This window comes from Schistocerca nitens, chromosome 10, assembly GCF_023898315.1.
Source record: "Schistocerca nitens isolate TAMUIC-IGC-003100 chromosome 10, iqSchNite1.1, whole genome shotgun sequence".
In the NCBI taxonomy this organism is placed as follows: domain Eukaryota; kingdom Metazoa; phylum Arthropoda; class Insecta; order Orthoptera; family Acrididae; genus Schistocerca; species Schistocerca nitens.
Genome location: NC_064623.1, coordinates 108,973,992 through 108,990,434, shown reverse-complemented (window position 1 = coordinate 108,990,434; position 16,443 = coordinate 108,973,992). Strand labels below are relative to the sequence as shown.

The 16,443-nt window shown below is 43.1% G+C and overlaps 1 protein-coding gene across 1 annotated transcript in view; it reads left to right on the top strand.

Annotated features, from left to right (window-relative positions):
- Window positions 1–15,777, top strand: part of LOC126210089 (bromodomain-containing protein DDB_G0280777-like) — a 46,399-nt gene extending 30,622 nt beyond the window's left edge. The window contains exons 2-5 of the mRNA XM_049939215.1: window positions 1,788–1,988; window positions 5,918–6,281; window positions 7,783–7,880; window positions 12,789–15,777. Coding sequence (XP_049795172.1) covers window positions 1,788–1,988; window positions 5,918–6,281; window positions 7,783–7,880; window positions 12,789–13,184 — 1,059 coding nt within the window. The 3' untranslated portion in view covers window positions 13,185–15,777. The remainder of the gene's footprint in view (window positions 1–1,787; window positions 1,989–5,917; window positions 6,282–7,782; window positions 7,881–12,788) is intronic.
- The last annotated feature ends 666 nt before the right edge of the window (window positions 15,778–16,443 follow it).

Sequence of the window (16,443 nt, the reverse complement as noted above, 5' to 3'; positions counted from 1 at the left end):
CGTGATCGAGTACCTGTTCATAATGCAGGCCCTGTAACGAACTGACCTGCATAGAGTCCTGACCTCAATCCTACAGAACAGCTTTGGGATGGTTTGGAACGCCAACTTCGTGCCAGGCCTCACTGACCGACATCGATACCTCTCCTCAGTAGAGACTCCGTGAAAAATTGGCTGCCATTCCCCAAGAAACTTTCCAGCCCCTGATTGAACGTATGGCTGCGAGAGCAGAATCTGTCATGAAGGCTAAAGGTGGGCCAACACCATATTGAATTCCAGCATTACCTGTGGATGCGACACGAACTTGTAAGTCATTTTCAGCCAGGTGTCCGGATACTTTTGATCACCTAGTGCATCTTTGTCCAACGTCTGTTTGGTGCAGTAGTACAGTACTTGTATAAACGATATGGTGTGACAGTCTTTGGTTAAATACTACGTCATCGATGGTTTTCGTTTATTGCGGCGCTCGGGGAACCAGCATCTAAGGTGGTCAAATCAAGATATTCGTCTTCGTCCAGGACCTCTTTTGTACCTGATTATCCCTTGAAGTATTTTTCGCCGCACCTGTTCATAATGAACGGTTTGTGGCGGAGTGGTTACACGACAATAACATCCGCAACTGAGCATTATAGCAGAGGTTGAAAATACCGCTTTAGTTGTAAATCATATGTTTTTGTATTTGTTGCGGCCGTTCTGTCAACAGCATTGTTTGTAGTCTTCAAAAGATGTTATGAGATGAATATCAACAAAAGTAAAAAAAGGGTTAATGGAACGTAGTCCAATTAAATCAGAAGATTACTTTTGAATGCAGTATGGGAGTGACAGTGATCAATGTGTTACAAATATTTACTATTAAAAACAATCTTGATCACAATTTATTTAGTACTGTGACTGGTTTCGACCTCTACTGTGGTCATCTTCGGACCAATGAGTAAGAACCTCCTTCTGTTAGTGATTCTCTTCAGACCAATGAGTAAGAACCTCCTTCTGCTAGTGATTCTCTAGCAGAAGGAGGTTCTTACTTATTGGTCTGAAGATGACCACAGTAGTGGTCGAAATCGGTCACTGTACTAAATAAACTGTGATCAAGACTGTTTTTAATAGTAAAAATTAGAAGATGCTTTGCAAAGTAGGTTAGGAAATGAGCCGCTAAAAGTAGTAGACAGGTTTTACTATTCTGGTAGTAAAGTAACTGATGATGGCCAAAGTAGACATGTTGTGAAATGCAGACTGGCTATAGCAAGAAAAACGTTTCTGAAAAAGAGAAATTTTTGAACATGGAATATAAATTTAAGTGTTAGGAAGTCTTTTATGAAGGTGTTTGCCTGGAGAATAGCCTTGAACGCAAGTGAAACAATAAGCTATTCAGGTAAGGTCAAAACAGAACCTCTTGAAATTTGGCGTTACAGAAGAAGAGTCCATCATGCCCACAGCCGACTCTGCATCATTTACAAGAAAAGGGAGAAAGATTGTCAGGGAAGTTGTACTGGTTAGTCAGCAGTCGTAATGGCTGGTGATCTGGTGCCAAGAAACTGAAAGGTCAGAGGATCTACTGACCACAAAATGTTTCAGTCTACCCATAACCTAGCCTTTAACTCCCAATGATGCGAAGATTCACCAGGATCGCCATGTATTTCAGGCTCAATGTTAAATTATAGGTCTCCTTTCACCAGTACCGTGAAGTCCAGATGAAAGACTTGCAGCAGATCACTGTAATTATGATAGTTAGTAGCAGAGTTCACTGACAAGGAACAGCCTAACCGACGATATGTGTATTTGTGGTTCTGCAGATGAGGACAAGCGGTGGCATGGTGTGCTGGGTGGCGGTGTGTGCCTGCCTGGTGGCGCAGCTGGCGGCAGCTGCCGAGGAACAGCAGCGGCAGATCCGGCTGGAGGACATTGAGCGCGACACGCTCAGCAGCGCCAAGGAGAGACAGCAGCTGCAGCAGCAGCCGCAGCCCCAGCAGCAGCAGCTGTACGCGCAGCAGCAGGTCAGCTCCCGCCCTCCCAGCTGTACACTCTCCCACACAGATCAATCGAGAAAACAGGAAGAAGTTGTGTGGAACTATGAAAAAAATAAGCAAAATATACAAACTGAGTAGTCCATGCACAACATATGCAACATCAAGGATTGTCTGCGCTCAGGAGCGCCGTTGTCCCTTGGTTAGTGTGAGCGGCTGCGAAACGAGAGGGCCTTGGTTCAAGTCTTCCCTCGAGTGAAAAGTTTACTTTCCTTATTTTCGCAAAGCTATGATCTGTTCGTTCGTTCATTGACGTCTCTGTTCACTGTAATAAGTTTAGTGTCTGTGTTTTTGCGACCGCACCGCAAAACCGTGCGATTGTTATTGAAGTCGGGAGCTATATTTGCTGGATTCATATTGCCCACGGAATACATCTCACGTATTTAATGCACTCTCGTCCAAAGTAGCGAGCAGTCAACTGCCAGCCAGGGAGCCTCGTTAGCAGGAATACTCTCTCTTCCGTGCGCTGTTGCCGACTGACGTCGTGTGTTTCGATGTTTGTTTAGGTGTAGCGTCCCCACACTACGGCGTAGTTACCTCGCATCGGACAGACGGACAGATAATAATTGTCTGAAAATAAAAAATTAAACTTTTCACATGAGTGAAGACTTGAACCAAAGACCTCTCGCTCCGCAGCCGCTCACGCTAACCACGGGACCACGGTGCTCCTGAGCTCACATTGTCCTTGATGTTGCCTATCTTTCGCATGGACTACTCAGTTTGTATATTTTGCTTATTTTTTTCATAGTTCCACACAACCTCTTTCTGTTTCCTCGATTGATCTGTGTTCAGTTTTTCAAGGCCTATCCCCTGTGCCAATTTATAACTAAATCTGAGGGAGGTGCGATGGGGAGGTTCGCTTGTTAGTAGTCTCACTTTTGGTAAGGAATTCATTTCCAGAAGTTCCCATTTCAACATGAAATACAGGGTGTCAAAAAAGTCTTACCCGGATTACATAAATTGATAACTCAGGCTAGAAGTAAGATACAAATATGAAATTGGTGTCTAATTGTTTACAAACTATCAAAGTTTTTTCACACACCAGTAAACTTCCACATGATCACCCTTGGTAGCACGTAGCACATCTAGGCGACATTCAATTTCCGTCCACACATTAGCCAACATCACTGGAGGGATCGATTCAACGACTGTGGTTATCCGTTGCCGCAGGGTTTCGAGATCTGGTACACGTGTTCGGTAGACCTCGTCCTTGACATAACCCCATAAAAAGGAGTCTAATGGGGTTATGTCAGGAGGGCGTGGAGGCCAAACCGTTGGCCCATCACGACCAATCCACCGCCCAGGAAAGGTCATATCGAGATAGGCACGGACGTCCAAACCCCAATGAGGCGGTGCACCGTCTTGCTGAAACAAGACATCGGGGTGATACTCAAGCAGCTGAGGAACAGCATACAGTTGCAACATGTCCAGATACACTGCAGATGTGATGGTAGCCTCAGCGAAGCAGAATGGCCCGATAATTCGATCGTGCAATAGCACGCACCAAACATTCACCTTTGAACTGCCTCTGGAGCACTCCATGACCTCGCCAGGGGGTTGTGAACCTCAAATGCGCACATTATGGCTATTCACTACACCACTGACGATAAAGGTCGCTTCGTCAGAAAAGGCAATTCGTCTGAGATGACCATCATCGGCCTCAATACGTGATAGCATTTCGACCTCAAAGTCATATCGACGTGTACTGTCATTGAGCATCAGTGGAAGTGGAAGTTTACTGATGTGTGAAAAAACTTTGATGGTTTGTAAACAATTAGACACCAGTTTCATGTTTGTATCTTACTTCTAGCCTGAGTTATCAATTCATGTAATCAGGGAAAGACTTTTCGGACACCCTGTATAGTTGAAGACTAGGTTAATTAATGACAAAGCACGTATCAAGGAGGTGTTCAAAAATGGTTCAAATGGCTCTGAGCACTATGGGACTTAACATCTGAGGTCATCAGTTCCCTAGAACTTAGAACTACTTAAACCTAACTAACCTAAGGACATCACACACATCCATGCCTGAGGCAGGATTCGAACCTGCGACCGTAGCGGTCGCGCGGTTCCACACTGTAGCGCCTAGAACCGCTCGGCCACTTCGGCCGGCTCAAGGATGTGTTTAGGATTGCCTCAGTCCCCCACATGTCATTATTATCCGACTGCAACAATGACTGTGGAAAACTGATACATTACCAACTTGGAGGGCTGACTGTGGTGCTGCATAGATGTGCACCAGCGTTTGTGGACAGTGTCATGGCAGCATGTGTCACAGATACAATCTGTGCAAATAACTGCAGAGTCAGCACGTGGAACAGCTCCTGTGGAGTACACAGATCAGGGCTCATTGCCTCTGCTGTGTGCATACCATGAAGCGGGGTGTCTGAAAGTAATTTATCTACCAAGTCCCCTCTACAACCCCTAAAAGCCTCTAACAGCAAATTGAATCACCCAGTATATGAATGTTGGACAATTACTGATATTTGCATAATGTTGGGAGTTTAAACAGTGATCTTTCAGTAACGATACTAAAGTCTCTGAAACATCGTGTCATCAGCGTTATAGAAAAAATAGTGACCATCAATGTTGCCAAAAAAATGAAAAAATATGCAAGTTATATGCGATTTCAGTCTTTTTCAGTGTATTCCACTGATGAATTCTTCTCAGGTTATCAGCCATGTGGTGGCGTCGTCTTGTCGCAACGTTTCAGTGAATTTCGTACCCATTTTCTCCAGAAGATGTTGGGTACGAAACTCATTGAAACGTTGCGAGAAGACGACGCCACCACACGGCTGATTACCCGAGAAGAATTCATCAATATGCAACAATATGCAAGTTGCTTGCTGCCGCTATCAGTAAGTTTTTCGTAATTTGCACACTATGTTTCCTTATCGCATCATATGACACCAGTGCAACACGTTTACGACTTGTCAAATGTGACGATGGGAGACAAGGGGGGGGGGGGGGGAGGGAGGGAGGGGGAGACGAGAATTATTTTTGAATGAATTTTCTTGTAGTGAAGACTTCACTGATCCCTATCCTGCAGTTCATGCTTTCGTGGTGTCACCTAGTGTGGCAACACAGGTAAACAGAGAAATCAAATTTGATTTACGAATTAAGCATTCCAAAAAAAGGTCAAGAAAAGTATAATTTGAAAACAGGAACAGATACAGATCTACCATCACAGTTCATTTAATAGCTCGAAGATGTCCTTCTATATCTTAAGCAAGATCCATTAGAAGCGTGGAATCACTCGCATGTTGTAACTATATAAAGCTACAAAAGCTGCAAGAAATTACTCTTAAATACATCAACTGTAAAGCTGCATAATCGGCTTATGAAAGATTATTCTCAAAAGCAGGTATTTGAACACTTACTATGTACCTACATGTTTAGTTTGACGTTGATATTACATCAGAATATTTTATGATCTGAAGATGGCAGTAGCCGAAACCGGTCCTAGTGAAATGTAAAAATTTATGTGATCAAGACGGACCTGTAAAATAAAGTGGCAAACAAATGATCACGGACTCATTTTTAGACTTTATGCCTTGAACTGACAGGTATTTTGTGTCATCAACGCTAAAGAGCGAAGATGAAATTTCTCTCAAGAGTATTATTTTTACAGTAGGTGGACAAAAAGGAGTGGTTTCTGTAACCTCTATTCTTGCTGTATGTCTTGATTAACAAGTATGATATGAGATATATTTGTATACTGCTATTTACGCCACTCTTTAAATTTATGATTTGTCACCATTCTTAAGAAAATCGATGTTCCTAGTTATAATTGTCAGATACTGATGTTTAGATACTGATGATAAAATAAAAATCAGCATCAGTGCTTTAGAATATCGCACAGCCCCACATGTGTACACAAGTAATGCTCCTTTTGGCAGGTCCAGCAGGTGCCACAGCAGCAGCAGATCCCCCTGGGCTACGCGCAGCTAGCGGAGCTGCAGCAGCAGCAGCAGCAGCTGTTCAGCCCTGCCGCACTGCAGCAGCTGGCGGCCGCCTACCAGCCGCAGGTGGCACAACACGTCCCTGCCGCGGCGGCCGCACAGGCGCCGCAGCTGCCGGGACAGCAGGTACTCTACGTGTCGCCCGCACAGGCACAGCAGCTTCAGCTGCAGGCACAACGGCAGCTGCTGGGTGGGGCGGCAGGTGCCGGCCTCCCCGTGTCTGCGTTCTACCAAGCACAGCAGCAGCCGGCAGCTGCAGCTGCGGCCGCTCTCCAGTACCAGCCAGCTGCTGCTATCCCAGGTGGGTCCGAGCGGACATACCAGAAATATCACGATTTGAATCTCACATCTTTTCGCTGACTTTTTTTAGTCTTAGAAAGGCATCTTGTCATTGATCTCCTCATTTTTTTAGGTCATCAGTTGAGTGGCATGATGGACTTTACAACGACTTCCTCTCTTGTGCCAACGTCTTCATCATACAGTAGGCTGTTCTGGCACTACCCCACGGGGCAGGGCATCCTCCCACATTCCCCATGGGACTCGTGGGCAGCTAGTGTAGGCTACTCGCTAGATAACCCTATTGAACATGTCCTACTCATGACTGAGCTAACTGGGAGCCCCTGCACATGGCGTTTGAGTGTATGTGCTGCGACTCAGCTACTACACTGCATGTGCATCAGCCTTTTGCCCACCTGTGGCCACTTGCTCCTGTGGCTGCCTGGCCGATCTTGGAGTATCACTTGCACCATCTTTGCTTCCATATTTGAATTGTCAGTGTGGCAGAATGCCATGCGAGGATCCCAGGTTCGATTCCCGGCTGGGTCGGAGATTTTCTCCGCTCAGGGACTGGGTGTTGTGTTGTCTTTATCATCATTTCATCCTCATCGTCACGCAAGTCGCCAATGTGGCGTCACCTAAAAAGACGTGCACCAGGTGGCTGGCCTACCCGATGGGAGGCCCTTGCCACACGACATTTCATTTTACATGCACCATTGTCCTCAATTATTTGTTGGATGTATTCCAATCTGCACCTCCCCTACAGCTTTTACCATCTTTCTGTACTGCCACGAAAATTTCAGGTTTTAGTCCATTTCCTATCCTCTTGATTCTTCTTATAGTCAGTATTTTCCACAAATTCTTTTTGTCGCCTGTTTCACCGAGACCTTTCTCGTTTTTCTTGTCAGTTTACTTTATTTTCAGCACCCTTCTGTGGCATCACATATCAACCCCTACAATTCTTTTTTGAGTTTGCCTTCTTGTTGCGCATCTTGCCTAATTTTTGTGTTACTGGCCTTTTAAGGTCCTTCATCACTTCCCAGCAGTTTTTTAGTTTTAACGTAAACATCAGTTCTTGTTAACAAGATGACTTAAACGACAGTGTTTTGGAATCTTGTACGTTCATAGTTTTATTTGATTTCCTTGATCGCCCCTTCTATGAACGAGTTGCATGTTTATTATTTTATTGTCCTCACATTATTTTCACAATCTCATATTGACACAAAGAGCTTAACAACTAACAGTGTAATACGCCACGCATGTAGCCATGGTACTTGACACATATTTGACAGACAAAAGACACGTGTTGCGTCCAATGTTTTTATATGCATATTTATTAACAAATTAACCAATAATCTCAAAGGAAACTCACTCAGTCACACACACACACACACTGACAGATTTGTTTCTATCCACTTCTAGTCATCACTTACTTGTAACGAAGTCAGATCGTGCCTTAAGCGTGTGCTCTACCTTCCTTCTGGCCTGGACCAGCTGAAAGTACCTCCCTCCCTCCTATCTTACAGGAGCTGCGCTGGCAGGCGCCGCCTACCCTCAGCAGTACCTGCAGCAGTTCGCACAGGCGCCCGTTGTCAACATCCCGGCACAAAGGGCGCAGTACAAGGTACGTAGCATTGTGTCAAGCACTGCTTGTCTACTCGCACTGAGTATTACTCGCTGCAGTTGATTTGATGTCTCAGACGGTAAAATCAGGTGGTTCTCTTGTACTATAACACTTCACTGACCAGTTCTAAACTTAGGGTCTCATTTGCTTTCTCTGCAAGATGTTGTTGTTTAATTTGCTACGATATTACTTTCATTCGTTGTAAAATAACACTTGCCGTTAAAAGCCATGTTTTTCTTTGTTCTGTAATACCTTTAAATAAGCAAATAAAGTGGATATACCGGGTGATGAAAAAGTCAGTATAAATTTGAAAACTAAATAAACCACGGAATAATGTAGATAGAGAGGTACAAATTGACACACATGCTCGGAATGACATGGGGTTTTATTAGAACCGAAAAGCTACAAAAGTTCAATAAATGTCCTACAGATGGCGCTTCATCTGATCAGAATAGCAATAATTAGCATAACAAAGTAAGGCAAAGCAAAGATGATGTTCTTTACAGCAAATGCTCAATATGTCCACCATCATTCCTCAACAATAGCTGTAGTCGAGGAATGATGTTGTGAACAGCACTGTAAAGCATGTCCTGAGTTATGGTGAGGCATTGGCGTCGGATGTTGTTCAAAAATGGCTCTGAGTACTATGGGACTTAACAGCTGAGGTCATCAGTCCCATAGAACTTAGAACTACTTAAACCTAACTAACCTAAGGACATCACACACATCCATGCCCGAAGCAGGATTCGAACCTGCGACCGTAGCGGTTGTGCGGTTCCAGACTGAAGCGCCTAGAACCGCTCGGCCACTCCGGCCGGCTCGGATGTTGTCTTTCAGCATCCCTAGAGATGTCGGTCGATCACAATACACTTGCGACTTCAGGTAACCCAAAGCCAGTAGTCGCACAGACTGAGGTCTGGGGACCTGGGAGGCCAAGCATGAGGAAAGTGGCGGCTGAGTCCACGATCATCACCGAACGACGCGCGCAAGAGATGTTTCAAGCATCTAGCAATATGTGGTGAAGCGCCATCTTGCATAAACATCGTACGTTCCAGTAGGTGTTTATCAGACAGGCTGGGGATGATGCGATTCTGTAACATATCGGTGTGCGTCTCACCTGTCATGCGCAGTCACTGACGTTTTGCTGTCCAGCGCCATCTGTATGACATTTTGTGAACTATGTTTTTTTTTGTTCTAATAAAACCCCACGTCATTCCAAGCATGTGCTTCAATTTTTACCTCTCTATCTACATTATTCCGTGGTTTATTAAGTTTTCAAATTTATACTGACTTTTTGATCACCAGGTACTTATAAACGCACTTGTATCTAATATATAATCAAATAATGATTTATATTAAATTCGATAAATACAGTCGGCACTCTACAATAGTGCACTGACTCTGTGAATAATCTGTAACATCATATCTTCGTTGACAATATGTAAAATATCGTTTTGATTGTTTGTGACTCAAATTTTCTTTTTTCACTGTGTCTGTGCACCGCAAGTCGTGTGACTGGTGCTTAATACGCGAGTGTTTCGACATAAGAGAAGAACAAGAAATCGGTGATACATATTTCCTAATTTATCATTAACCGTAGAGAGATATATATTATTAAAGTTACAGAAGTTCACGTCTTTACATAACAGTAAAGGTACGAGAACCATGCATAAACTTTCGCCCTACACATCGCAACCATCACGCAAAAATGCCATAATACTCCAAAAAGTTCCTTTAGAATGGGAATTATTTCTCTAAATGCGTCGCAGAGGATAGGAATGAAGGAAAATCCTGCCAGGCAGCAAAAAAAATGTTATTTCATAATAAAAACCTTGTTTATGCAGTCTAATGCTTTCACGAAGCACTTCTACTGAGTCAAGTAGATCTGCAATGTTACCATCGCCACAAAGAAAAGTTGTGCCCATGACGTCCATTATTCAGAAAGTGATTTATGCACATGGTGAACGATATTGATCATAATGTGCTATCCTGAAGAACTCCTATATTAATCAGTATTGATTTTCGCAAGTGTTTCACTAACAGTTTGAGGTTTACGTTAGGTCCACTCTTTGTACCCTGTATGCTACATTTGATCAAAATCAGTTATTAGCTGCACGTCTTGTTCGTAAAGATTCTATATTATTCTGTACAATCTTATGGTCAAGAGTATCAAAAATCATGTGCAGTTCTAAGAATATGCACGTGAGACAGTGACCCTCGTCAAGAGAATCAAGTAGCACTTTTGTAAATTCTAGTACGGTTGATTCTTATTTCTACCAATGTGTTATGTACTTATGGGGTTGTCTTCATTCAAGTAATTTATTAATATGCCTTCCATAATTTATTCTTGTATTTTTTAGAATGATAACTGCAACAAAATAGGTCTCCACGGTTCTATAGGTTTCCTGCATTACCTTTCTTTGGAACTATTGTTTATTTTAGTCTGCAAAGTTCCGTAGTGGGAATGAATCGTTAACTGGTTTTCCTAAGGGAACTTGGTTGGTTGGTTGTGTTGGGGAAGGAGACCAGACAGCGAGGTCATCGGTCTCATCGGATTAGTGAAGGACAGGGAAGGAAGTCGGCCGTGCCCTTTGAAAGGAACCATCCCGGCATTTGCCTGGAGCGATTTAGGGAAATCACGGAAAACCTAAATCAGGATGGCCGGACGCGGGATTGAACCGTCGTCCTCCCGAATGCGAGTCCAGTGTCTAACCACTGCGCCACCTCGCTCGGTAAGGGAACTTGTATGCTGTGTATATACAGTTATTGATACTTCGTGCTCTATGGTTGGTAATCCCATCATTATTCAGTGAATACTCCTTCACAGGTGCTATATCTGTTCCTGGGAATTTCTTTTGTAATTTCTCTGCAATAATTGAAAAATTCTCATTCACAACTTTGGTTACCTGGTGTCATCAGTTAATACTTTATCTCCATCTCTCATCAGTACACCAATACGCTTTCATTCAAGAAAGATTCGTTCTAGATTGAAGTTCGACTGTAAAAGAATTTTTCCCCACAAGTATTTGGATTTAGGGTAGGACAGGACGTGGGATAAAGCTTCTGATAATCAGTCTGATATTCAGTATGCCAGTGTCCTGGGACTAAACTGTCTGTGGCCCAAGTGCTACTTTGGAAGACCAGCCTATTTATCCAGGCTGCGTTCAGCTTAGTCATTTACATCTACACCAGTAGTCTGTAAATCAATGTGAAAGGCATGTCAGAGTGAGCTTCTCATTTTACCATTTTTTCGGGTTTCTTCCGCCTCCAATCATTTATGAAGAGCGATACGATTGATTGCTTAAGCACTTCTATGCACGCTGTAATTAATTTTGTATGCTGCGAGCTGGAGTATATTCCTAGATTCCTTAGTTAAAGCTGTTTCTTGAAAGTTTGTAAGAAGGCTTTCTCAGACAAGTTTCCGTCTTTCTTCAAGAGTCTGCTAGTTACGCTTCTTCACCCTGGCGCTCTCCCATAGGTGAAACCAGCCTGTAACCGTGAGTGCGCCCCTTCTCTGTATACGTTCATTTTCCCCTGTTACTCTTATTTGGTATGGGTCCCAAACACTTTAACCTTATCCTAGAATGGGTCGCACGAGTTCTTTGTGAGCAAACTTCAGCAGTGATACCGCAACGAGCAGTATTTGTTTCGACCGATTGCATCTATACATTGCAAATGTGAAATCGCAGATATCCCCCGAAACGCCAGAGAAAAACGCCTGACAACTCTTAGGACAGACAGCCTGTACATTCACTAGTGAAGTTCATCTTACGTAATCAATCACAATTTGAGAAGAACATTGATGCCCATATCTATAACAACATAAGAAAAAGAGAGCTTCGTTATGCACTCTTAAAGTTGTTAGTGGCTCAATACATATAAAAAGAAAACAAATTTTTCTTTGTCCAATAACATAAAATGTCTGACAAGTAGCAAAGCAACTTTTAAATCTAATCCAATATCATTTCTTCTCGACAACTCCTTCTTTCCCATAGACAAATTATTATTTAAATGTTAGTACATTGTAAAAAAAATAAGGAAAGACATTAGTTTTATGTGTAGTTGTGTAATACGATCATTAACGTTACAATGGCCAGCATGTATCTATTAACTGAAAATAATCTAATAATGACTTGTTTCACATTATTTCGTAAAAAGTCGCTCAAATGGTCTGTGAAATATTTAACTGACTGACTAACTAAACGCGATGGCTATTTGGAAAGTAACGTCCGAATGGTCGCAAAATGGAAACCATTTTGAAAATCAAAGTTATTTTATATGCAGTAGTTAGCTACAACTTCCAGTTACTTCTCTACATAGTTGTCCATCCAACTTAGACATTTGTTGTAGCGTTGTACGAACTTCCAATACCCTCCTAAAAGAAGATAGCCGCCTGTGCTTTACCCCAATACTGTAAGCTGTTCTGTAACTCCTTGTCTGTGCCAAAATGTTGCCTGCATAACCAGGTTCTTGTGAGCAGAGATAAAACTCAGGGGTAGCCAGCTCTGGGATGTATGGTGGGTGATCAAACATTTCCCACCAAAAACGCTTTAGGACCGTCTTCATTGTTCCTGAAGACTGTGGCTGAGAACTGTCATGAAGAAGGAAATGCATATTATTTGGGCTATATGACAGCAGGCGAATTTTTTTGTCAGTACCTCGTACTTGGCGGGAGACACTATTTTCTACGCATCTTTACGTGCTCACTGTGTGCTCAGAACTTAAAAGAGCAAATTGACGCAATCGACAGGCATACTAGTACACTGCCAAACACATCTGTCCAAAGCTTCATCCGATTTTCACTGTGGTTTCCATTTCGCGCCTGATCTGACTTTACTTTCAGAACAGCCCTCGTAATTAAGTCACAGCTCGGGCACAGGACAGACAACATATGTGCTCTGTGTGCAGGTTCCAGCAGCCGCCCCTGCAGCTGCGGCTCAGCAGCAGTACTACATCTCCCCGGAGCAGCTGCAGCAGTACCAGCAGCCCCAGCAGCAGCAGGTGCAGTACGACTACAGCGCCCTCCTGCAACAGCAGCAGCTGCAGCAGCAACAGTTACAACAGCAGCAGCTGCAACAGCAGCAGCTGCAACAGCAGCTGCAGCAGCAGGCCAAGCCCGACTACAACGCGCTCGCCCAGCAGCAGGTGCAGCAGCACCTGAAGAGCGCGCACGTCAAGTCTACGGCCGCCCCTCCAGCCAAGCAGCAGCAGCAGAGCCAGAGCGGTTTCGTGCCCATCCAGGCCCCCACCCTGAGGCACCCGGGCAGGGGGGTCAGCTTCAGCCACTACCGCCAGGGTGCTTAAGGTCACAGTGGTCCCCCACTGGGGTTTCCCAACAAGGGCCCAGCTCAGTTCCAAAATGCATCACTTCACGCAACACTACTGTGCATTACAAGCCTATGTGGGCACAAAATCCCGAGAGTCCATTGGTATACGCAACAGCATTGTTAATGGATACCAGTGCTGTGTTGACAAAACGAATAACTGGCCCATCACTATAACTGGGTACACCAAGCAAGGTGCTTCAGGAAAATATGTTATTTGTGTCGTGTCCTAATCTATTTGTCACTGGCTTCACTTCACTTATCATATGTCACTTTTAACTCCACAATCATATGTCTCATCATAGCATTTGCTCCACTCACACACATTATCAAATCACAATCGATTGTTAGGGCCGACGGTGTTTTTGGAAGACACAAGTGCTATGGTGACCATGTGAAAACTGAACAGCTATCTCAAATGGGTTCACCAATCAAGAGACTCAGGAAAACATGTTACTTGTGTTGTGTCCTACACCACTGGTGGAAGATTATGTATCGAAATCCCGAGTTCACATCACCTGTCGTATACCATTTCTAATTCTACAATAATATACTTCGCAATAACATTTGCTCTAGCCATGCCACATCACCACGTCCAAACTGCACCCCTGACAATAACTGTGTATTCAGGACCTAAACAATTAGAAGTCTCAACAATTAACATATTTTAGTGTCTTACTATAGTAAGTGTGAGAACAGGGGGCCAATCATCATACCTACATTTCCCATCTACAAACCTTGAAAGGAAACATCTCATATGTAGAGTAGTCCCTTTGCTCATAATCCACAATCAACTCACACATCACGCAGCTGTTATCTCGTATCGCCACAAACTAACTAATCATACAAACTAACTAATGATACAATGCTTGTTGCTTGCAAATAGGGAGTTGGGCTTCATAATCCATCATTCATTGCAGCATCATGCTTACATACAACGCTAGCCAAAAACCATGAGATTCTTTGATAGTGCACAAAATTGGGATGTGTGAAATTTATTGTCAATTACAGTGGCGCTAATAAATAATCCAAGCTTTACGGAGGATATTCGTAACAAAGGTGAATCTTCTCTGTAAAATACTGTTTACATTTTACTACACAGTGTGTCAAAACGGCGGAAGACACAGACTTACAAGAATCTGTTTTCTTGTGTTAACTACCGGGCGAACAGTCTCGGCTATATCAACTGTGCATCCGTCACCCAACACATATTCTGTAGTTGCCACTGTATCATGTACATATCCAAGTCAAATAGCATCGCAGTATCCATTCATCAGCACAATTAACCTCACAAACCATGCACTCACCTGCACCTAACTGTCACATTGTCCATCATCGCTAGATTTTGTGAGGAACTATGAACCTCATTCAATCACAAAAGTGAGTGGACTATCTTAACGGTTTAAACTAAGACTGAATTTTATTGTCACATATCGCTTACACCATTCATTGCCACTTATCATTCATGCGCGTCATTAAAGGTACCTGGTTATGTGTCCTAAAATAATCTTTTTCTGCTTTTTATTAAGTCTATGTTTTATTCCCATTCAGATAAAAAAATAATAATCCGGGAAAGTATATTTAACTATGGATAAGACTTCATATTCGGAAGTATGTGTAACCTTTTCATTCCCAGGAGAGTTATGGTAGTGATTATTAACTGGCATTTGTGTTCCTCATGTCGTTTCACGATCATAGAATTTTATAACTAACCATCGTTGTACAGCAGATCATCAGAGTAGACATAGATTAGATGTTCATGTATTCCGTTTGCATACAAGGCTTAGGCTTAATAATCTGTATAAAGAAGATTGCCATCCCTGTAATCAGTATTCATGTACACAATTCATCGGTTTCTTCATCACGTCACTTCATCGATCACGCTTTGCTACTGGTCCACATATCACGAACTATCAGCACCATTCATTGCCATTCGCGACGTCTAGAGTATCTTGAATCGTAAAGAACACAGCTTCTAAATATTCACTAGGATAGTGCTCTAACTGCACACACGCAAACATCGCCTCATACACCACCGCATAGATCACCATCACATTTCAGAAACGATCCTATAGCTACTAGTGACGTTACTACATGAAACATCCTGGAGATTAATATTTCACGAGTGAACTATAAAGCTTGCTTACTAAAAGAGTTTTTTCATTATCACAGATTTCATTCCATTAACTCATTTCACTTAGAGAGCCAGAAGGAGTTCCAACTGTAAGCGCTCTCGACTTCATTTTTCATTAATTGGACCATTCTGAGAATGGAACTGAACTCGAGAATGAAAAGTAAGGGCATAATGCACAGTTGGGAGTTGTTGAATAGTCTGAATGAGAGGAATGCTGCTTCGTTCTCTCATAAACAATTCTCACATCACTTTGGGAGCTGGACTCTGTCGGTGCTTGTCTCTGACGCATGTAAATGCTTGTCTTTCATTATTGTTTAGGAGCTCATAAGATGTAGCTCCACGTGCTTTCCTGTTATGTTTACATTCGTATGAAATATGTATGATTGCACTGTATTTTACCTATTTGTACTTTTTTGTAATAAAATATTTCCTTCTCGGATGTTCAGTGTTTACCCATGCATGTCCCGGATAAATAGAATTTCGCTTCATAAATTGAGCATGCGGAACAAGTATCAGTCAGCCGCAGAATAAATCACGGAAATGCTGTGTAACACCGCCTCTGTACTTTATAACGGCCTCAGTACGGCGAGGAGCTAGAAGAAGCTAGGTGTTCTATGATGTTTCCATACTTTAAACCACGTACGATGAGCATGGGCGGCCGAAGACTTGCGGCATAAGAAGTCAGCCTCATTCTGCCAACGGCCTTGTCAAAGAGGGCGGAGGAGCGGATAGAGGTTCAGGGCAGTCTCTTGTCCTAGGGGTGGGAAATTGCCCCTAAAGGCGGAAGAATCAGCAATGATCAACGATATGAGGATGCAGAAGGCAATGGAAACCACTGCATTAAAGACACGTAACGTGTATCCACAGGACATGTGGCCTGTAATTGAAGAAGTGTCATGATGATCTCTCCATTGGCAAAAGATTCCGGAATAGTCCCCCATTCGGATCTCCGGGAGGGGACTGCCAAGGGGGAGGTTACCACGAGAAAAAGATTGAATAATCGACGAAAGGATAACGTTCTACGAGTCGGGGCGTGGAATGTAAGAAGCTTGAACGTGGTAGGGAAACTAGAAAATCTGAAAAGGAAAATGCAAAGGCTCAATCT